The sequence below is a fragment of the Protopterus annectens genome, chromosome 5.part1 (assembly GCF_019279795.1).
Source record: "Protopterus annectens isolate FY-2018-M chromosome 5.part1, PAN1.0, whole genome shotgun sequence".
Lineage (NCBI taxonomy): Eukaryota > Metazoa > Chordata > Ceratodontiformes > Protopteridae > Protopterus > Protopterus annectens.
Genome location: NC_056736.1, coordinates 397,509,779 through 397,533,776, shown reverse-complemented (window position 1 = coordinate 397,533,776; position 23,998 = coordinate 397,509,779). Strand labels below are relative to the sequence as shown.

Sequence of the window (23,998 nt, the reverse complement as noted above, 5' to 3'; positions counted from 1 at the left end):
CCATATACCAGATATACCCCAGGGATTACCTCAGTGTCACTGCTCGACAGAGGCACAGCAAAATAATGGGTATAGTTCCCCATACTAAAAAACTATGGGCTAGGCTTGTAAATGCCCTCGGGCAGATAGCCTAGTATGAACCTATGAACCTATATACAACTCTAATAAAACACCATCTTAAATACATTTTAATTACGAAAATCCATTAAAATCCTCCAATGAAATCAATTAGTAACCATGGTAACTTCAACAATTGTTAATTACGTAATTTTCTTGCTTTAAGTGCTGGTTTCAGTGGTACACCACCATTAAGGCCATAGCCTTTATCTGCCTGTGACAGAATAATCCATTTCATCACACTACTTTCAGTTATATCAGTTATACTACCCCCTCTAGCATTACCATAAACTAATTGCAGAACTATAAATTGAAAACTATGTCCTTGATACTTCACATATGTGTAGAGAATGTACATGTTATTATATTGGAAAAGCCAACAGGAGTTTAAAAGAGAGAATTTTAGAACATCTAGGAGATACAAGAAGGGATGTGGCAAGTAGTGCTTTAAGTAAGCACTCCATGCATTCTTTTTCTAAGAAACATTTGTGGATGTTCCAATTGCTGCATGTATCCGGTCAGGTGCATATTGAAGGGTGCATTATACTCTATGATGGCCCTGATGAGGGAGAAATACAGTGGTATGATGACCACTATGGACATAGATGCCATGTTCTTGCTTATAAGTTAAGCAACATAGAAGGATTTTCTTACTACCTTGGACATATGTTAATCAAAGACTAGGCTACTATTTACATGAGTTCCCAGATCCCTGACTAGTGAATCAACTTTTAAGGGCGTTTTACTGATGATGTACTTACCCGGGGTGGCAGGCTTCCCAAAAGGTACTAAAATGCATTAACCTGTACAGGTCAAATCTCGTTGTAATGAAATTCATGGGACCATAAAAAATATTTTGTTCTACTGAAATTTTTTTACAACAAATACTGTATGGGAAAAATACATAAAATACAGGGCTTCTTAAATTGCAAGAAGTATTTTATTTTAAAAAAAGACGTTAAATGTAACTTTTTATAGAAATATGACTGCAGAAAACTATTTTTCTTCAAAAAATGAAGTAATTTTTGACTGCACAGAATTTTTTCAGCAGTATTCATGATCACATTTTCTACCTCATATATTTTTTTTAAAAAACACTTGCCTGGACATCATAGCTGGAGAACAGATAATTCTAAATTGTTTTTAGTCCATCCATTTCTTCAAAAAAGGAACCCTTTGTAAAAGGTGGCATATTATTTTCATCATACTTTTCCTCGCTTTCCAGAGTTAAGACATTTGATGCAAATGACTGTAAATTTTCAATAATGTTCTTATCGGTTAGCTCGCTCACAATCATTAAATTATTATCTGCATCAATGTACTCCTCATAAATTGCACCATCAGCAACTACGGAGCTCCATATTTCTCGCATTTCATTTTCCGCTTCTTCTTCACCTGGATCTGTTCCAGTCATCTGGATTTCATCTTTGATTTCAATAATCAAGGCCTTCTTCCAATATTTAACAATTGCTGATGCTTGTACTGACCACCACACTGCACAAATCATATCACAAGCTTCTTTGACATCAATTTTTTTGTCTTCTGAAACTAGGTTCAACAACATTTTTTTTAATAAACTGACTCCTGTAATGCATTTTTATAGCAAGAACAATACCGAAATCCAAAGGTTGCAGGACTGCTGCACAGTTTGGTGGTAAAAATTCAACTCTAACTTGTTCTAATTCACATGTTAATTTATGCTATGAACAATTATCAATCAAAATAAGAATTTTTCTTCTTTGTCTTCTCATTTGTGCATTCAGATTCTTCAGCCATTCATTAAATATTCTTCGTGTCATCCAAGCTTGTTGGTTTGCTCGATAATTACAGGGAAGTGATCGTACATTCTTAAAACATCATGGATTTGCGCATTTTCCGATAATCAATGGTTTCAGCTTTTCTGTGACAGATGTGTTGCAGCAAAACATGACAGTTTGACATAGTTTTGACTTCTTCCCTCCTTTGCATGGATCTCTGTTAGGGTATGATGCGGAAGTAATTGATAAAAATAACCCCACCTCATCTGCATTGAAAATGTTGTTATTATTGTATTCCACTACTATTTTCCTTAATTCCATAACTCATAACTGTGGTCTACTGTTTTCTTCTCCACAAATTACCCTGGAAGTTATTCTGTAGCATTCTTTGAAACCTGTTAAGCTATCCAACACTCACTTGAAATGTATCAATTTTCAACAGTTTTGTGAATTCTAAAGGCTTTTTCCATATTACTGGTCCACTAACTGGGATATTCCATGCTCTCGCATCCTGCAGCCATGAAAATGTAGCTTTGTCGATGTCGTCATGTAACGCACTTCAAATTTTTTCTGTGAGTTCCCAATGCCCATTCTTTAACTTTGTCTTCAATTTTTTTTTGATCCTTTTAAATTGTTGATAGCGTTGAAGGCACGATTCCACATGCTTTCACCACGTCATTCTTCTTCATTCCGGAATCAACTTTTTCCAGGATTGTTAAGTTTTCTTTCAGTGTAAACTGACACCGTTTCTCACTTTTTTGTTTCACTGCAAATAAAACTTTGAGAAGCGCAATGAAATTCAAACAGTATTTTACAACAACGCATCAACACAAATGACACAACTACCCATGTTGATGCTCGCTGGAGCACTGACTCAAAATTCGGCTATAGTGTATGAGGTCACGCCTACACTCTCACCGAGCCTCGCTGAGACTACCCAAGACCAGAAATTCTGCAACACTGTCTCTTTCTTTTGGTCTAACAAGAAAGAGACGGCTTGTGGCAGGGTCAAGTATTTTTTACATTGCATTACTTATCATTGGTGGCCATTTTTGTTTGAAAAAGGTTTGTTGTACTGAAATTTACATTTCGTTAAAACGAAATTCGTTAAAACATGATGCGATCCAACAAAAAATATTCGTTATTCTGAAAATATCATTACTTCGGTATTCGTTATAATGTAATTTGACCTGTATTGAGTTTTAAACTATGGCTTTGCACAAAGCTTTTGTATTAGAACTTTCTGAAGGGTGTTCTCATCTTGGGGGGATTCATTGACTGCTCCCAGTTTGCAATCATCTGCAAACTTGGTTAGCTAAACGCCTTTGACATTGGCTTTCACATCCAAGAAGTAGATACTTAACTGGACTGGGCTTAGCAGAGAGCCCTGGGGGACTCCACTGGTGACTGCCCCCTCTTTGTGAAGGTGGACCCACCATTTCTAACATCCTGGTTCCTATCAGTGAGCCACCTAGCTATCCAGTGTGTCATAAAGGGGTTTATAGCTAGCTCTGTAAGTTTGTTGACAGTGCCCGAGTGGGGTATTTTATCAAATGCCTTGGTCAGATCTAGTTAGCCAGCATGCACAGTTTTCCCCCTCATCCATTGCCTTAGTGACCCTTTTTAAAGAAATCCACCAGATTCAGTATGCATGACCTTTGTCTGACAAAGACAAACTGGGATGGATCCACTGTCTGGAGGTCTCCTGTGTCATTATTGATAACTTCTAAGATAATTCTTTCCATGGCTTTGCAAACAAGACTAGTCAGACTGTTGGGTCTGTAGTTTCCAGGATCTGCTGTAGGACCTTCCTTATGAAGGAGGATGACCATCGCAGTCCTCCACTTGCATGACACAAAACCTGTTTTAAGACTATAGTTTAATAATGTCTCTAGGGGGTAGTGATAAGTCATATTTTACACTATTCAGGAGGCATCCTGGTATTTTATCAGGGCCCAATGAGGCCGTGTGCTTGACTTTAATGACTATAATCCTAGTTATAGTTGGGGGGGTTATGTTTGAGGGTATTAATGGGACGATGGTTAGGGGTGAAAGAGGGGGTTAAAGTCAGAACTTAATTTGTATGCTAACAGGTTCACTATATCACCAGTCTTGGTGAATGTGGCACCATTAACCACCAGTTCAGCACATTGCTGTGTGCTGCCCTTGAAGTTTCTGATATACTTGTAGAAGGCGTTATGGTTTCCTTTCTCTTGGGAGAATATCTTGACAAAAAGATGGCTTTCCTTGACCTAATTAGCCTTCTTAGTTGCCTATTTACTTTGATGAGACAGTTTTTATCTTTATGGGAATTACCCTTCCTGAGTTTTGCCATAATCTTTTTTTCCTTTTGTTGTACAAGTTTCTGAGGCTAGTTCTCGGCTTACTTCTGGTAGGTACAGCAGCCTCTATGCAGCCATTTACATGGCTGTACAGAGTTTCTGACAGCAGCTCAGCATAGGCTGGTCTATTCTCGGGGTTGGGAGGGGCACCAAATTTTGACTAACCATCACTTAATAAAGGGCAATTTGCCTTGGAATAGTTCACAACTGTTACGCATTTTAATGGGATTACAGATTTGATTTTGATTTTAAAGGAGACAGCTTTATGGTCGGACTTTACTAAGGAGGACGACACATTTGGGGTGCAGCGTTCTCCCATGTTGGAGCCTCTAGTGGGCGTATTCACTATTTGGTCAATGGTGTTTGTATTTACAAACTCCAGAAATGTCTGTGCCTGTAGATTTGTGGCAGTGCAAGATTCCCACTCTATAAAGTGGTAATTAAAGTCTCCCATGAGTAAGGTGTTAAGTTGGATGGTAAGTGTCTCCAGTAGATTTAAATATGCATTGTGATTTTCTTGGGACATGGAGGGTGACCTATAGCTGGTTAGGATAAGGTACAGGACTTTGTCTGTGGTGATCTGCACATTGAGGTATTCCAGCACATCATCCTGTTTGACCACTAGAGGTATGCTTGCTAATGATGTTAATTGAGACACTTCCACCTTTAGCCCTTGTCTGTCCGCTACTGGTCTAAAAGTGTGGAAGGCAGTGAAACCTTGCACTGCCAGGGTACACTCTGCTACTTTAAACCATGTCTCAGTACCTGCACAGATGTCTGTATTCTCGAGTGTGAGGACAGCTTGGAAGGAGTGCAGCTTTTATTTAGGCTCCTGGCATTCAGCAGTAACACCTTGAGGTTCTGTTGAGTTGATTGTGCTATGTCGGTAGGTCTGTCAATTTTTCATTGCCTAAAAAAGGCACTATAGGGGCGAAAAAAGCCTTAGCCAATATTTGAAAGTTTTGAAGGGAAAAGTCCAGACTATCCTTGGCAAACCAATGTGGTCTGTTGACTATGTGCTCCCAACCTGAAAAATATTGGATACCCTTAGGCCTACACCAGAAAGACAGCCATTTGTTGAAATCTATTATTTGTTTGGTCATATTGTGGAATCATCCTCAGCATACCTCTCAACTGTCCAGATTTTCACAGAATGTCCAGATTTTTGCCTCATATTGTTTTGTCTTTTCCTCATAAAATTTGTGGTTTTCTGGCAAATCAATGAGGATAGAAGTCAGTAAATAATGACATACATTTGATTTACAGACTTCACATCTTTCAAAAAATGAAATACCCCCACTGCTAGAAACTGAACCAGGAATTTAGCACATATGTGTTACCATACACACAGATGGAGCTTTGCTGAGATGTGTTATAGTATCTGGAAGTTATAAAACCAAAAAAACACTTCTACTCTTCCTACAGTAGCTAATAAACCATTCTTTGGCACATACATTACATCTCTTGTTGCAATCAGAACTGTAAGATGCAATCTTTATGATCTAAATCAAGTAATTTAATTTCTTACTTTTTTCAAAGTTAGCTGGACTAAGATAAACATTTTATCTTCCAGTATCCTCTGTTAATACATATGCATTTAATCAGTTACAATAATGTCAAGAGATACTACTGGTACATTTTTTAACAAAAGCAGCTTTACAAATACATTTTCAACACAAGCATCTGTACAAATCAATTTGATATACACATGACATAGTTCTTTACAAAATTCCAGCTAGCTGTGCTAGCATATGTTACACACCCACTGCCCTACTTCTCCTGGTATAGCTGACAATACCTCACATCATCACAATGACCATGTTGGACATTGTGCTCTTCCTGCAGGCAATGAAGGCACTGCTGTTTTGAGTTATGGCTTGTGATATGAGGGTCAAAAGAACTATTCAAAGGCTTGAATTTTCTGGGTGATGAAAGCAGGAACTTTTCCACAATTAATATCAAGATAAGCAACTGATTTGTGGGACAGGCAAAGAAGAACAGGATGGTGCAAGGACTGAGGATGCTCCCTCCCCTAGCCAAGCATCTGATGCCAAGGCGCACACCAGCAGTAGATGTCTGTTCCCACCTCAGAGGCAAAACAGAAAAATAAAAGCAAGGTAGGGATAACAGAAGAGGATATCCAACACTCACACAGTGCAGAAAGCTCTTAATAACAGATCTACCGGGGTCTGGGTTAGTTGCCTGTGCATTACTGAAAGGTGCTGTTAGCACTCATGCTTGCTGCATAACAATAAGAAGAGTTCAGAAACAAAGTTGTGACAATTTAAAGGTAAGCAAGCACAGTATGAGTGAATGTCTATAATACCCCTTTCTCTTTGTCGGGATGGAACTGGAGTAACTGCAGTTCCTATATGCTAACTGGCCAAAATGGGCAAATGAATGGCTGTTACTTCTTGAGGTAGGGACATGTTAGTAGCAGCCTTGCAGTATGCATATATCAGAGAATAAGAGATACAGAAATAAAACTACAATGTTAATGTCAGTTGGTTCTACATAATGCCCATCTGACTAGTCACACCACCTGAAGCATCTTGACAAAAGAGCTGTCTTCGGTATCATTAAGCCTTGGTGAAAGCTACACACATAGGAAACATTGACTCACAAATCTACTCTAATAAGGAAAGTTATTACGTGATGACGGCCAGTTTAGCTGTGAGGTGTCTATTTGCCAAAAACAAATGTTGTGGTTGAGACAACAAATCGGGTAGGTTAGTTGAGCTATAGCCTCAAAACTGAAAAAAAAACACAGAAAGAAAGAACATCTAGCAAAAATGAGACTTTTAAATATATGAAGTATAAACAGAGGTCAGTCGTAGTCTAGTGGGAAAAACAATTTCTGGGAAAAAAAACAACATGCAGCACTTTTGAATACAGAAAACTACAAATAAATTAAAATCAAAACACCTTTTCCTTCATAAGTTCTAAAATATATCTTATATCTGCTGAACAAACATTGTCCTCACAAGCACATCTTAAAAGGACTTACCATAACCTATATTAGCTGAGCTAGAAGATGAGGGAAGTTCTTCATTTAATGCTGGAGTTACTGGAACACTGGGATCAGGAGAAGCTCTGCAACTCACTGGTAGAGGACACTTCTCTAGGAAGTTGTTTACCCCAGAGTTTGACTTCACTGGGGTAATCACAGATGAAGGCAATGCACTGGATGGACTCTTCATAGTCATGCTGTCCACTGATTTTGGCATTTGTGGAATTTCTGCAATCCGGCTGGTTAATGAGTGCTGCTGTTGCACAGGCTGCCTTAACGAATGGGTAGAAATAATAGTGGGCAAGGGTGGACTCTGACGAACTGGGGCACCATACTGAGGCTGATGAAGTTCCAAATTAGATGAAACAGGAGGAGAAGAAGGAGGTAGTACAGGTGCAGTAGAAGGCGGAACAGGAGGAGAAGGTTGGGATGGCTGAACAATTTTGAAAGAAGCACTATTCTGAGATGATTCCTTCCGTAGTCGGACTCGTAAAGGTGCAGCATGCATTTCCTGTGAAGGTGATGACAGCTGAAGCCTTGTATCTCTGTCCAAAGCTTTCTGTATTCTCACTTTTCGTAATGGTAGAGGAGGTAAACCTCTATGAGAAAAAGTTAATGGCCTCTGTAAGCAGAAAGGTAAATGAATCACAAAATATATAAATGAAACAATTCAGAAACAGTACTTCAGTTATCTATAACATCTAGACAACACTTTGAGGTACTAAGTCAAACACACTCCGTTTAAAAATTTGAGCTTTAGTTGTTGTGTTTATACCACAGAGGAGCAGTTGAAATAAGCACACCCACGCACGCACACACACACACACACACACACACACACACACACACACTATGGCTGTTCTTCTGGTGCACAAACACCACACAGACAGTCAGGAGAGCCTACTCACCCTTCTTATGGGAGGATCTGTCAGAATCCCACTTTAGGGTAAGTTCTACAAGTGGCTGGTAGTCTGAAGAACTGTGCTTTCAGAGCAGCACAGTGCTGGAAACCAATGAGGGTGGTTTGGGAGGAAGCACACATTCATACACCCTGCAGTGTTCCACTGTACTCTATAGGCACGGTCCCATAAACAGGGGCAGAACCAACAGGGCAGAGTTCCTAGCGTATCCTCCTGATTATAACTGAAGGAAGACAGAGACCTAGAAATCACATCCAGCAAGTAATGCCTTTCAAAAATATTTAATGAATCTTTTCTTATCACTTTGGTCATTTCAATGTAAAATCTCTGCTGTCTATAGACATTCATGTAGTGTAATAAGTAACCATCTAGGTTTTAACAGTTAGGAACAAAGACAGTTAAATTAAAGTACATTTTTGTACCTACCATAAATGTAGATGTTCGAGTGTTCACCCTGCTGCAGTCATCACACTTGGGTTATCCTGCCGTCAGGCGGTCCCACAGTCAGTCCGAGTTCCAAAGTCTTGGTCCAGCGTTGGTTGTTGTCGCTTCTTCCCTGACGTCAGTGCACTAGGGGTATATAGGAGGCATCCGACGGCATTTTCTTCAGTTTTTCTTGCCCCAGATGTCAGGTGCCCCCAATAGGTAGGCAATATATTTATTGTTATATAAAAATGTACATATAAAAATAAAGCAATACCTTCAGGCACAATCAAATACACCACAAGGGTTGTATAGGATAGAAAGGTATAGATAAGTCCAGCTAGTTCAGAGGGGATGGAGGGAGGGTAACCTGGACTGCAGCAGGGTGAACACTCGAACATCTACATTTATGGTAGGTACAAAACTGTACTATGTTCATTGTGTTACCCTGCTGCAGTCATCACACTTGGGTTGAATCCCAAAGCTAAGGATGGGTGGTGGAGTTAGACAGGGTTAGAAGAAGCTAGTAGGCCCTGCAAAACTGCAGTGGCAAAACCAGCTCTAGTCTTAGAATATAGAGGTAAGTGATAGTGTTTGGTGAAGGTGTGCACTGAACTCCAAATTGCAGCTTCCAGAATATCCTTGGTTGGCACCCCCCTGAGAAAGGCTGCTGATGTAGCTGTAGCCCTGGTGGAGTGGGACCTAATGTTATCAGGTACTGGTTTCCCATGATGCGTGTAGCAGAAACGTATGCAATGTCCTATCCATTTTGAAATGGTCTGTTTTGAGACAGCTTTTCCTTGTGATCCTGCAGCATAGGCTACAAAGAGCTGGTCAGATTTTCTGAAAGCCTTAGTTTTATCCAAGTAGTAACGTAATTGCCTGTGAATGTCCAAAGAGTGCAGGAGTCTTTCTCCTTTGTTCTGGGGTTTTGGGAAAAAAGTGGGCAAATGAATGGTTTGGTTTAGGGCCACACTGGATACCACCTTTGGCATAAAGGAAGGATTAGTTCGTAGAGAGACTCTGTCTTGATGAAAAATAAGGAAAGGCTCCACTGCCATTAGTGCCTGTAGCTCTGAGACTCTTCTAGCTGAAGTTATTGCTAGTAGCAGGGCAGTCTTCCATGAAAGAAATTTTAAATAAGCAGAAAAAACTGGTTCAAAGGGCGGCAGTGTAAGCTTTTCCAGAACAAAGTTGAGATCCCAAGTAGGTGTTGGTGCTCTCCTTAGTGGTCTTATGTTCTTAGCCCCTCTGAGGTACTGTCTTAGGAGTGGATGTGAGAATAAAGGAGGATCCGTGTTGTAATGAGCTGAAATTGCTCAGGCGTGGATCTTAATAGATGAAAAGGAAAGTCCTTTGTGCAACATCTCAGTTAAATATTGTAGAATCTGAGGAATGTTTGGATCAAGGGGATTTTGGCCTTTAGCCTGGTTCCAGGCGCAAAATCTTTTCCATTTGTCTGAATAGGCTTTCCTGGTGCTGGGCCTCCTGGCCTCCAGAATGACATCCATAACAGCTTTGGATAGAGGTGTTGGCTGGTTGTTTAAGTAATTTGCCATGCAGCCATGTTTAAAGTCTTGAGCTGGCTGTGTAGAATCTGATTGTCTCGCTGGGTGAGCAGGTGAAGAATTTGTGGTAAAATCCATGGTGGGCCATGTGCTATGTTCCTTAGAATTGGATACCAGTGCTGGCGTGGCCAGTCTCGTGCAATGAGTATCATTTGTGGCCTCTCTAATCTGGCTTTCAGCAGTACCTTTGCTAGAAGAGGCAGTGGAGGAAAGGCATACACTGTTAATGTTTTCCAACTGAATGAGAGGGTGTCCACTTTCCAAGCTTGTGGGTGGAATGTCCTTGTGCAAAATTTTTGAAGTTGGTAGTTTTGGGGGTTGGCAAACAGATCTATGTCTGGGCATCCCCATTTTTGAGTCATCATTGCAAATACTTGTGGTTCTAGTTTCCACTCGTGGGGATCCATGATGTTTCTGCTTAGGTCGTCTGCCGATGTGTTTTTCTTTCCTGGCAGGAATTGTGCTTGTAGTTGAACTTGGTAAGACAGTGCTGTGTTCCACAAGGTCATTGCTTGCCTGCATAGAGGGTAGGAATGTGTGCCCCCTTGCTTGTTTATGTACCACATTACTGTGGTATTGTCCGTCTTTATTATTAGTTGTCCTGGGTGTAAGAGGTCCTTGAAAGCTGTTAGGGCATTCTGTACTGCTAGCATTTCTTTTTGATTGATATGCAGATGCCTTTGATCTGTAGTCCATTTGCCCTGAATGCACTGTCCTGCCATGTGTGCTCCCCAGGCATAGTCCGATGCATCTGTTGTCATAGTTTGCCTGGCTGTGGGTAAGGTGAAAGGCTGACCCTTGTTGAGGTGACATGCCTGTGCCCACCATAGAAACTCCTGTTGTAGACAGGGAATGAGTGGTATCATTGTTTCCAAGCTGTGGCTGTGTTGAGTCCATACGCTTTTCAGGTACCATTGTAATTTCCTCATATGCAGTTTTGCAAATGGTATTAGTAGTATGCAAGATGCCATGAATCCCAAGGCCTGCAGAATTTTTCTTGCAGGGAGTTGGGTCTTTGTTGCCATTATTTTGAAGTATTGAGTCAGCTGTTGTTGCTTGTCTGGAGTGAGATAAGCCATCTGGGCCGTTGTATTCAAGCTGGCACCCAGGAATATTATGTTTTGTGAGGGCACTAGTTTTGATTTCTTTTCGTTTACTGTGTACCCTAGGCAACTTAGAAGGTGTTTGACAAATGCCATGTGCTTTAAAAGAATGTCCTTGCTTTCTGCTTGAATAAGGCTGTCGTCCAGGTATGGGTATATTTGAATTCCTCTTTGTCTGCAGTATGCAATTACTGGTGCAAGGCATTTTGTGAAGACCCTGGGCACAGTAGATAAGCCAAAGTGCAGTGCAGAGAATTGATAATGGGCTAAACCTGCAATGAAGCGGAGGTATCTTCTGCAATTTTGTCTGATAGGGACATGCAGGTATGCCTCCTTGAGGGCCAACGTTACTAGCCAATCTTTCTTGCCCAGCATGGGAAGAAGCTGCTCTAATGTTAGCATCATGAATTTTGGCACTTGCAGATAGGTGTTCAGAGTTGAAAGATCCAGAATGGGTCTCTATGCTTTGTCCTTTCTTGGGACTAGAAAGAGTCTTGAGTAAAATCCTTGTCCTTGCTCCTGTGTAGGTACCTGTTGAATGGCTCTCATGGCCATGAGAGCTGCAATTTGTTTCTGTGCCTCTGCCCATTGATTTGGTGGCAGGTTTGGCATTCCTTTTATCCTTGGCAAGGTATGAAAGTGGAATCTGTATCCTTGTGAGACAATGTTTAGGACCCATTTGTCTTTTGTGATGATGTGCCAGTTGTCTGCAAAAAGTGCTACTTTTCCTCCCAAGGGAGCTGTCAAGAGAGATTTGCTTGGTAGTTTGTGGGTTGAGTCACTGTGTTTGTTTTCTTCTAGCTTGGGGCCTGTCTTCGCCTCCTTTCTGGATAGCAGTACCCCATTGGTGAGGTTTGTTAAGGGCCTTGTGACTGACCTCTGCCCCTTGGGCATCTGTATTTGCCCCTCTGTGATCTGTCAGAAGCTGGAAAGGACCAGTTTTTTGTTGGCCAATTTCTGCTGAAATGAGGGGGTTGTACTTGTAAAAAATCCTTGACCGTCTGCATAGACTTTGCCTTATCCTCCATTTTCTTTAAAACCTCTTCTGCTTTGACACCACATAATACATCCTGCTGTAAAGGTGCATCCAATAATTTTGCTTTAACATGATCAGGTAGGGTTTGTTCTTTTAACCAAGCATGTCTACGTATGACAGACCCAGTAACAGCTGCTCTACAGGAAGCTTCCAATGAATCAAATCCACATTGTAAAGTATGTTTGCCCACCTGTTCAGCTGCATGCAACAGATCCTGCATTTCCTTGAATTCAGACTGTTCAGAATGTGTGCTCATTTTTTGTTTTAATTGAGACATTAGGAAGTGCTGATATTTCAGCATGTGAAACTGACAATTTAATGCTCTCATAGCCAGAGTAGCTGAGGTGTATATCTTCTTTCCCCATCTATCTAGGGCTCTGGAATCCCTTTCAGAGGGCACAGGATTTTTAGCCATAGAAGCTTTAGCCCCTTTGGGACCCTGGGAAATTGTTTCTGGGTCAGCCACAGGGCTTTTATAAAGGAATTTGTGTGAGTCAGGTACTCTGTAGTATCTGTCTGGTTTGGCTGGAGCAGGAGGTAGAGAGTCTGGATTTAGACTAGACTCCAAGTAAACATCATCCACAATGTCTAAAACTGGAGGGATAGCAAGTGGTCTGTGCTGGGGTAGTAAAAGGAACTCTCGGAGCCTTTTCTTAGAATCAGAGAAGTCCTGGCCTTCCCAGTGGAAATGTTCCCTCATGGTATGTAAAGTTTCCCCAAAGGAGTAGTCTTCAGGGGGAGATGCTGGGGGAATAGAGTCTTCAGCATCAGAGTCTTCATAAGGGGGAAAAGCGTAATCCTGTTCCTCAGAAGAGTCTGAGGAAACTGAAACCTGGTCAGAGGAAGCAAAATCCTCCTCTTGTCTTGGTCTTTTATCTGGAGGCGGATGAGAACCTCTGATTAGGGTAATCAAATCTTCAGCCATCTTAAGCATCTGTTTCTTAGGCATGGGGCCTTGAACTGGAGACTGATGTGCAGTCTTTTTAGGTTTTAATGGAGTTTTAAGCTTAGCGTAAGATTTAATGGTGAGTGTAGTCGGTCTGAAGACACCTTCTGCAACCGAAGGTGTTTCTACTGCACCGGGATCTCCTTCTCCTCCGGTGTCGGAAGGACCTAATGAAGATGGCTGTGACGGCCTAGTACAATCTGCTTGAGAATCCGAAGCTGTCTGGGGAGTCCAATTCTGCGGTCGTCAGGGGCTGTGTAGGCGCCTCACTGAAAACCGGAGAACCGGCAACAGGCCCAGCAGAGGCCTCGGAGTCTGGCTTGTTCCTAGGCTGCCTGTCTTTATCCTTGGATTTTTTATGCATGCCGGTCGTCGGCTGCTCCGACGGCATGATATAATTAAATTTCCTACCAAAGTAATGTCGTGCAAAGTCAAAACGGCGTTTGATAGTTCGTTTATTAAACCTAGCACAAAACCGACAACCTGTGACATCGTGGTCTGGGCCTAGGCAAGGAATACAATAAGAATGGAAGTCCTTATGAGGTATTTGCTTCCCACAAGAAATGCAATTGTTAACTTTTTCTGACATCGGACTGAGGCAAGAAAAGGTTCCCCAACGGGGTACTTAGCTTTATTGAAGACTTCGGACTGAAACTCGATTAGAAAATCTCAGGTGTCGTCCGACCGGCACTTGCGAACTGCTTCTGCTTTGGGCACCGCGCGGCAAGAAAGACTGAAGAAAATGGCATCAGATGCCTCCTATATACCTCTGGCGCACTGACGTTAGGGAAGAAGCGACAGCAACCGACGCCGAACCAAGACTTTGGAATTCGGGCCAACTGCGTGACCGCCTGACGGCAGGATAACCCAAGTGTGATGACTGCAGCAGGGTAACACGATGAACATCTGATTGGCTTAACTTTGTTTCAGTTGCTACTTTAGGCAAAATAAGGTCTAGTCCACAACTGGTCCACAGTGACTCTCTGTCCTCCTGGTATACTAGGTAAGGAGGCTTTACATATACGACTTCTAATTTGGAAGCTCATGTAACACATGCCATGGCTACTAGAAAAAAGCATCTTCCAAGACAGGTGCTTCAAAATGGCTTTGAAACATCTTCAAAAGGAAGTAAGATCAACTTGTCAGCTCAAAATACAAATCCTGCAGAGGGACAGAGTCCCGTGTTCTTAAATGATATCCAGATGTGGAATGTATCTTTAAAAATTACCTTGTAAACCTCCAGAGCAGATAAAGGTGAATTATTGGAGCTTTGGTGAAGGACATGGCAGCAAGATGTAGACTGATAGAGGAATATATTAATCCTGTACCAGAATTTTGAGAAAAGCATTCTAAGATAGGAGACATAGTAGCCACAAGAGACTCTATTAGACATAGCTCAGATAGAAAACGCGCCCATCAACTCTTGTATGTTTTTCAAGTATTGAGTCTATGTAGAGAAATAAAGCTCTGGACCCCACTAGACAGGAATGGCAAGCTCCTGGCCAAAATCAAAACTGGAGTAAACTTAGCATTTGCTGAAAGAAGTGAAGGTCTGGGTGACTTTTGCTGGCGACGTGAGTCAGGAGGGTTCGGAAGGACCTCAGACATAGAGGATTCTCTAAAAAATGAGGCCAAAGCAGAGAAATTCAGATTGTTGATGTTAAAATGGGACTATGAAAATTACTCTGCATGTGTTCTGCTTGGCTTTCTTTATGAACTTTAGAATATGGAGAAACAAAGAAAAAGTATAAAGGACTTCTGAGGACCATTTCTTGATGACAGCATCCTTGGGAATTTTCCACTGAAGCAAAGGATCATGAAAAATAAGTTACTGCATTTGGTGCTGTTCAAAAAGCTACATATGTTGCATAAGTCTGCACTACAGGCAGGCTGAAGGACCACTTGTGTGTTCATCAGTAAACAACATCTAAGCTTGTCTGCCAAAGAACTAGCCCCCCCCCCAAAAAAATGCGACTGGCTACTGGAAAAAAAGAAGTTATGTACCTACCATAACGTTCCATGTTAGTTGTCTTCATCTCATCTTCTTTCTTGCTGGTTGGGATCGGAGCCGATCCTCGACTCCGACTCGGCCATCTTCTATAGCTCGAGAGCTGTTTACTGGCTTGAGGCTACCCCTTATCCCATGATGCCTAGCGCTAGCTACCCAGATCTCATTTGTAATAGCTAACCCCAGGCATAGCCAGAGAATCAACCTGTCCAAACAAACAGGTTGAGCATACCTGTCATACTCTCTAAGTCAGTAGAGGAAACAAACCAGAGAACACTCAGCCAGTGAAACCAAAACTCCTCTCAATCCAATAGGACAGGGGGACGGAGGGTGGGACTCAAGTAAGAAGGCGAGATGAAGACAACTAACATGGAACGCTATGGTAGGTACATAACTACTTTATGTTAAGTTGTCTATCTCGCCTTCATTCTTGCTGGTTGAGACAGCATCCCTAGCACCTACAATCCTGGGTGGCTCATTGGAACAGACTCTTCAGAACAGTGGAACCAAAGTCAGCTCTGCTCCTGGAGACCATATTTATCTTGTAATGAGAAATAAAGGTATGAGGATTTGCCCACGTAGCGGCTGCACAGATAGAATCCATGGGCAACCTACATTGAAAGGCTACAGAGGTGGCCAAAGCCCATGTAGAATGACCTTTTGGTTTGATAGGCAAATCTTTGTTTCTCAATTGATGTATTCTGCCTTGTTGGTGTGGTTGGGAAAAAACACGGGTAGATCTATAGATTGGTTTAAATTATTTTCTGAGCAGACTTTCGGAAAGGAAGGAAAGAGGGATTAGTCCTCAGAGCAACCCTGTCCTTATGAAAAACTAAGTATGGAGGATGGACACATAGTGCCTGAAGTTCAGAGACGCATCTGGCTGAAGTAATAGCTACCAGAAAGAGAGTTTTCCAAGATAGAAACTTAATGGAGCAGGATGCTGCAGGTTCAAAAGGGGGCAAAATGAAAGAGGTTAGTACCAAATTTTGGTCCCAAGGAGGAGGGGGATCTCTCACTGGGGGTCTAAGGAGAGTAGCCCTCTTAGGAAAGCTTTACATCGCTTATGAGACATGATGTTTGCATTAGAGAAACCAACAAGAAAGTTTGAAATGGCTGCTAATTGAACCCTGATTGTAGCAGAAACGGACCCAGAATGAAAAAGTTTTGCTAGGAACTCCAGGATTTCGTGGACTGGGGCTGAAAGGGGATCTATGTTCCTAGCCTCTGCCCAACAAGAAAAACGTTTCCATTTGCTAGCATAAGTCCTTCTAGTGGCGGACTTGTGCGAGGAGACAATAATTTCACGTACAGCCGGGGAAATGCTGGGAAGCCTGGCTAAGGTTGGAAGTGGAGCAACCAAGCTGTGAGCTGGAGTGTTTGGAGGGATTGATGCAGCCCGCCTGATTGATGAATCAGCAAGTCTGGAATTGGATCCAGAGTCCAGGGCTGATCGAGAAGGTAATGGTGCAGGAATGGAAACCATATCTGTTGAGGCCAGTAGGGGGCAATGAGAATAATTTTGCAACCCAACGATATTGCTTTCTGCATGAGTTTCGGTATCAGGGGAAACGGAGGGAAGGCGTAAAGAAGTCCCTGAGGCCAAACGTGGACTAGAGCATCTCTGGGTGTGTGACCTGGAAGCGGAAGAAGGGAGAAGTAGTTGCTGCATTTGCTGTTGAAGGGGGTGGCAAAAAGATCGCAGCAAGGCTGTCCCCATTTGCGGAAGATAAGATTCGCAACTTCCTGATTCAGAGACCACTCGTGAGGCATGAGATTAGCTCTGCTGAGCCTGTCCTCTATGACGTTGGACCTCCCAGGGATGTGCATCGCAATCAGAAATCGTTGGGAGGAAACTGCCCACTGCCAGAGTCTGAGTGCTTCTCGACATAGGGGGTAGGACCTGGTTCCGCCCTGCTTGTTGATGTACCACACCACTGACATGTTGTCCGTTTGAATTGCAATGGTCCCAGAAGGGAGAGATTCCTGAAGAGCTTGCAATGCTAGGAGCACGGCTCTCATTTCTAGGACGTTTATATGCAGATGGTACTCGTGAGGCTGCCAAGTGCCTTGGACTGTCCTGCCCTGATAATGCCCCCCACCCTATCAGGGAGGCATCTGTGGTCACTGTGGCAAACGGAGGGGGCTGAATGAATGGTCTGTCCAGAGAGACTAGTGGGGAGACCATCCACCAGGAAAGGTGCCTTTTGCATTTTCTGTAATCATGATCATGTGAGACATGGGCAGCTGTTGAAAAGACCAGTGTGTGAACAGAAGCCACTGAAGAATTCTCATGTGAATGCAGGCAAGAGGGATTAGAAGAACTGCCTGCCACGGAACCCAGAGTTTGAAGGACCAACCTGACTTGGACCCTTTTGCACTGCATTAGAATTTGTACTTGCTGTCAAATTGTGGTCACTCTGTCTGGCGGTAGCCTTGCGGACATACTCTTTGTGTCTAAGTCTGCTCCTTTATAGGTAATAGATTGACAAGGCAACAAGGCAGATTTTTCAAAGTTTATTGTAATGCCTAGCTGGCAGCAAATTGTGATTGTGTAGTCCCTGGCTTGTAGAAGATGATGCCTGGTAGTAGCAGTTAGGAGCCAGTCGTGTAGACATGGAAACACCTGGAATCCTCGACGTCTCAGGTGAGCCGTGACCACTGCCATACATTTGGTGAACACCCTGGGGGCTGTGGTGAGACCAAAGGGCAGAGCTCTGAACTGGTTATGACTGATTCCCAGCCGGAAGCAAAGGAATCCCATTTGCGGAAGATAAGATTCGCAACTTCCTGATTCAGAGACCACTCGTGAGGCATGAGATTAGCTCTGCTGAGCCTGTCCTCTATGACGTTGGACCTCCCAGGGATGTGCATCGCAATCAGAAATCGTTGGGAGGAAACTGCCCACTGCCAGAGTCTGAGTGCTTCTCGACATAGGGGGTAGGACCTGGTTCCGCCCTGCTTGTTGATGTACCACACCACTGACATGTTGTCCGTTTGAATTGCAATGGTCCCAGAAGGGAGAGATTCCTGAAGAGCTTGCAATGCTAGGAGCACGGCTCTCATTTCTAGGACGTTTATATGCAGATGGTACTCGTGAGGCTGCCAAGTGCCTTGGACTGTCCTGCCCTGATAATGCCCCCCACCCTATCAGGGAGGCATCTGTGGTCACTGTGGCAAACGGAGGGGGCTGAATGAATGGTCTGTCCAGAGAGACTAGTGGGGAGACCATCCACCAGGAAAGGTGCCTTTTGCATTTTCTGTAATCATGATCATGTGAGACATGGGCAGCTGTTGAAAAGACCAGTGTGTGAACAGAAGCCACTGAAGAATTCTCATGTGAATGCAGGCAAGAGGGATTAGAAGAACTGCCGCTGCCACGGAACCCAGAGTTTGAAGGACCAACCTGACTTGGACCCTTTTGCACTGCATTAGAATTTGTACTTGCTGTCGAATTGTGGTCACTCTGTCTGGCGGTAGCCTTGCGGACATACTCTTTGTGTCTAAGTCTGCTCCTTTATAGGTAATAGATTGACAAGGCAACAAGGCAGATTTTTCAAAGTTTATTGTAATGCCTAGCTGGCAGCAAATTGTGATTGTGTAGTCCCTGGCTTGTAGAAGATGATGCCTGGTAGTAGCAGTTAGGAGCCAGTCGTGTAGACATGGAAACACCTGGAATCCTCGACGTCTCAGGTGAGCCGTGACCACTGCCATACATTTGGTGAACACCCTGGGGGCTGTGGTGAGACCAAAGGGCAGAGCTCTGAACTGGTTATGACTGATTCCCAGCCGGAAGCAAAGGAATCTCCTGGAGCGCCTGTCCATCTTGATGTGATAGTACGCATCTTGGAGATCTATGGAGCACATCCAATTTCCTGACCCAGAAAGGGTAGAATGGACTGTAGCGTGACCATCCGAAACTTTGTTCTTTGAACAGATTTGTTTAGTCTGCTGAGATCCATAATCGGTCTCCAGTCCCCTATCTTTTTTGGTACCAAAAAGAACCTTGAGTAAGTTCCGGATCCGTGTTGGTCTGCCGGGACTTCCTGGATGACTCTTTTTTCTAGCAGTTTTGAAACTTCTATGACTGCTTGGTCCCTCAGATTGGGTGGAACATCTGGAAGGGATTTGCTTGACGGTAAGGGGGGTTGAATGAAGGGAATTCTACAACCTCCGGATAAGATTGAGTGTACCCATTTGTCTTGCATTAAATTCTGCCAGGCTTCTGGATACAATGATAGTCTTCCCCTGACTGCCTCCAGAGGCGGGCAGCCGGGCAACCCTTCAGGGATGCTGGAAGGGCTTCTCAGAGAAGGATTCTCTGCTGCCCTGGTTCTGCGGATCCCCTCTGCCACGAGGGCAGTGTCTGTTGTTGTTTCCTCCTCTGCCCCTGGAGGAAAAATTGCTACGTGTGTCAGGCGAGGCTCCCTGGGATTTTTGAAACCACATTTTACCACTCTTCTGACCCTTGGGGTATGGTCTGGAAGTTGTGGAAAAACGGACTCCCACGGCAGAGAGAGTCTTGCCTTCTTGCTCACACCTAGTCAGAGTGTCTTTCACCTGTGGTCCAAAGAGAAAGGAACCATCAAAGGGGGTGTTGGTGAATGATGCTCTAAAGGGTTCCACAAAATTACACAGCCGCATCCATGCGTGTCTCCTAAGGGCCACGCCTGTACCTGTGGCTCTACTCGCACCATCGGCTGCATAGGAAATGAGCCTCATGGAGGAGTTGACTACAGAATTAAGGGTCGCCAACTGAGAAGCCACTTTAGCTTGAGCCCCTTCAGCTGATGGATCCTGAAGGGTATCTCCGAGCTCTTTAAGGAGATCCCTCTGAAGCCGGGTAAAATGGCATAAGTAATTCAGTGACCTCATAGAAAAGGTTGCTGAAGCAAATATTCGCTTCCCGTATCTATCCATAGTCCTGGACTCCTTGTTAGGAGGATGGACAGATGAAGAAGTTTCCGCTAACTCTTTCTTAGTGGCTGCTGCTACCACCATGGCATCCACAGGAACACCTTTGGTAAGGAACTGCTTATCAAGGGGTGCAGTGATAAACTTGCCGGGTCTCCTCGGGGTTGGTTCCACTGTATCTGGGGCTGACCAAGCCTTTCGAGCCACCACTGACATGAGTGGATCGAAAGGCGGAGAAACCCAGGAGGTGGAAGGTCGGGAACCGAACGCATCTCGGAATACAGACTCATCCTCAGTAGGGGCTAGGGGAGTCCAGTTCCCCCTCTGCTTAAGCATTTCTAGGATGTCCGAGAAGGAAACATCTTCAGAGGGGGATCTCGGGGACCCTCCCGATTCATCTAAGTCTATATCAGAAGTGACAGACTCAGGGGAGTCAATGTGCTTCCTCTTGCACTTCTTCTTCCGAGGGGGCTCCTCTGAATGATCAGGGGAGGCCTTGGAAGAAGAAACACCCAATGGGGTGCCCTGCAGCGCCGGTTCCCCATGCTTGGGGTCTGGAGGTGGAGCAGAGGTTAACGCAGGCACTACAGGGGACGGAGCCTGTGGGCTCGAATGTGGAGCTGACTCAGTGGCCAGAACACTCCTCATGACATCAAAGGTGTCCCTGCCATGATGCAGAGAAGGCTCCAGTTCTGAGGAAATTGGAATCCTTCTCCGCACTGAGGTAGACAGCTCCGAGGCCAATGTAGGAGCCGAGCTCACCTGCGCCGAAGCTCCGAGAGGGAGAACGGGGTCGGACAAGGGTCCGATGTCACTCGCCCCCTCGGAGCTGACGAGGGAGCCTCGGTGCCCACATCCCTCGACGGACAGCACCATCAAGGGAATCAGAGCCGACGACGGAACCGAAAGAGGAATAGTTATCGGAGCCGACGGTTCCATGACTCGAACCCCAACGAACTCCGGCTCCGAGCTCAGTGGAGTCGGAGGAGGAATATCGATAAAAGTGGATGGAGCCGACACCTGTTGAGGAGGGCTGAATAAGTGCCTGCAACTTCAGCAACCTACTGACCACTCTCAACACGTCATGATCCGAGAGCCTAGAGGACCGAGAGGAGTGGGAGGATCTGTGACTGCACTCACTCTGCAGCAGGGGAGATAGAGGAGCCGAATGTATGGATTCCAAAGAAGGGGACCTCAGCCTCTTGTGGCTCTGCGACGGCTCCGAAGACACTGATGGAGCTTACCGGGAGATATTCTCCTCTGTTCTGACCGGAACCGAAGTAGCTGGTAAAGTTTGAACTAATGACGGCTCCGAGCTTGGAGCCAACAATTTGGTCGGTTTTGGGGATTTCACAGGCTGAGCCTTGGCCGGTGAATCCTGGGGCTTGAGAAGACCCCTCAGGATACGTTTATTCTAGAGCTCCTGCAGAACTCGTGGGCTAAATGCATGGCATATGGAACAAGAGTCCTGCAAGTGCACTGCACCTAAGCAATAGACGCAAGAAGTGTGACCATCTGTCAGAGACATTTTCTGACAGCATGAGTCACACTTCTTGAATCCAGACACTTTGGATTCTTTAGACATATCCAACAAAATACCGGTAAGACACTACACTGATTTTTGGACAAAAGGCCTGACAGCGATAACAAAATACCACAACACTAATAACAAAAGGGAAAAACACACAGTATACTACAGCTAAAGATTTTTTTTTTTTTTTTTTAAACTAGGAAGCCTCTAACTTAAACGGCTGCCTAACAATAAGGAAGATGGAAAGGATTAAACTAAACTCTAACCTACAAGAAGGGATAGGGGTGGGGGAGGGGGAGAACTCTCTAATTTAAATGAGTTCTAAGGGAAGGACTACCAATACACTAAACTAACACAACAAGCTATAGACTACAATTTAAACAATAAAATCCCAGAAAAAGCACTAATCTGACAAAAAATAGTTGAACAAGAAACTTATACGAGCCTGAGTCAGTAAGAACGACACCTCGCAGCTGAAGCGGCAAACGAGGTCTGGGTAGCTAGTGCTAGGCATCATGGGATAAAGGGTAGCCTCGAGCCAGTAAACAGCTCTCGAGCTACAGAAGATGGCCGAGTCGGACCCAAGGATCGACTCCGATCCCAACCAGCAAGAACGAAGGCGAGACAGACAACTTAACATCAACTGTTTGACAGCCCTTTCTCATTCTACCACTACCTCTCAAAACAGAGATTAAGGAGTTACTCACCATTTGTTTATGCTGGTGCAATGATGTAAGTGAGGATGGCAAATATATCTTCTGGTATAGATTGCTGAAGTAACTGAAGAGTAAGGACTGCCCTCATCTTTGCAACACTGATGTTCAGACTGGCTTCCATCCACTGCCATGCACCTCGAACTGCTTGCTGCTGACAATGCTCTCTAAATCCAAAGGCAAAGGTGTCCATGGCCATAGCAACTACTGGGTAGGCAAATAAAAAGAGCAGCCTAAAGAAAAGATTTGAATCATGGATGGACTTGAATCAAGGCTGGACCAAGTGTGGGAAGATGAAAAGAGCTACTCAAAGTAAGACTTGAAGTATGGATGGACCCAACTCTGCAAGTGGATTTTGCAATACCTGGAGATTTTTTATTTTTTTTATTTAACATTTGTTGACCGGGAAAGTCCGACTAGGTTCCACAGAGCCTGTTTTCAGCGGAGGCCCAGGGAGAAATGCTCCAGATTTCTTATCTGAAAAGACATGGGATCTGATAAATGAGACCATTGTACTTTAAGAGTCCATAAGAATCATCATACACAACCTGGCATGCAGGACCACATAAATCATAATGCACAGCTTAGCATGGAGGACCATATAGGCTGTAACTGCCTTAAGACCTAGTATGCTGAGGTATGAGCTGCTGTGAGTGAATGAGACTGAAGTAAATGCGACATCACTGAATGAAGAGAAAGAATCCTCTCTAAAGGAAGACATGCCTTGTAGGATAGAATGCTTAGGGGGCAACCAATAAATATTGTTGTCTTTGAGGATTTCATATAAGATTTTCTAGTGTTCACCACATTTCTCAAGGAATGAAAAAGATCTACATGAGACTCCCATAGAGCAACTAGCCTGCCTTACTGGCATATGGGTAGTAGTGCCCTACTATCCTCCCTCTGGCAGTCCATCAAAGCACAGTCCTCCTTCTGATGCCTGTTTGTGGGTGTGAATGACCAATCACCTGGCAAGACCAGAAGTGCCCTTCAAACTCAAAGACAGGATCCTTCATTTTTCTAGGTTCCAACAAGAAGAGCAGATGAAACCACAAGCTTTGTGAACACCTACTATTCCAAACCAAGCACACGCACACACACGCACACACACACACACACACACACACACACACACACACACACACACACACACACACACACACACACACACACACACACACGCACAAACACACATACATGCACACAAACCAATGCTTAACAAAACACAGTGGCAACTCCAAAAACAAACTGTATATATCAAACAAAAGGGGGAGGTACTGCCAGTAAGGCAGTGTGTTCTATAAACATTGACTATCAAAGGTAAGTCTTACGCAACTGTACTATGTTCAATAAACGCATTGCCTTACTGGCATATGGGTAGATTCCCAAACCTTATCCAATCTGGAAGGATAAGAGTCCAGGAGCCCCTGGAGAATGGTCCTAGTGATGCCTGCTTTGGATTTAGAAAAAGCATCCAGCTTGTAGTGCTTCATAAAAGTATGGCGAGAAGACCCAAGTTACTGCCTCTATACTTCTACATTTATTACTCCTTTCCAGTATGCCACTAAAGAAGAAAAGGCCCTGGTGAAATGTGCCTTTACCTTGCCTAG

General features: G+C 43.9%; 1 protein-coding gene across 1 annotated transcript in view; it reads right to left on the bottom strand.

Annotated features, from left to right (window-relative positions):
• The window catches only part of BEND2 (BEN domain containing 2), a 1,535,652-nt gene that overhangs the window by 977,201 nt on the left and 534,453 nt on the right, over positions 1-23,998 (bottom strand). The window contains exon 8 of the mRNA XM_044073057.1: positions 7,224-7,848. Coding sequence (XP_043928992.1) covers positions 7,224-7,848 — 625 coding nt within the window. The remainder of the gene's footprint in view (positions 1-7,223; positions 7,849-23,998) is intronic.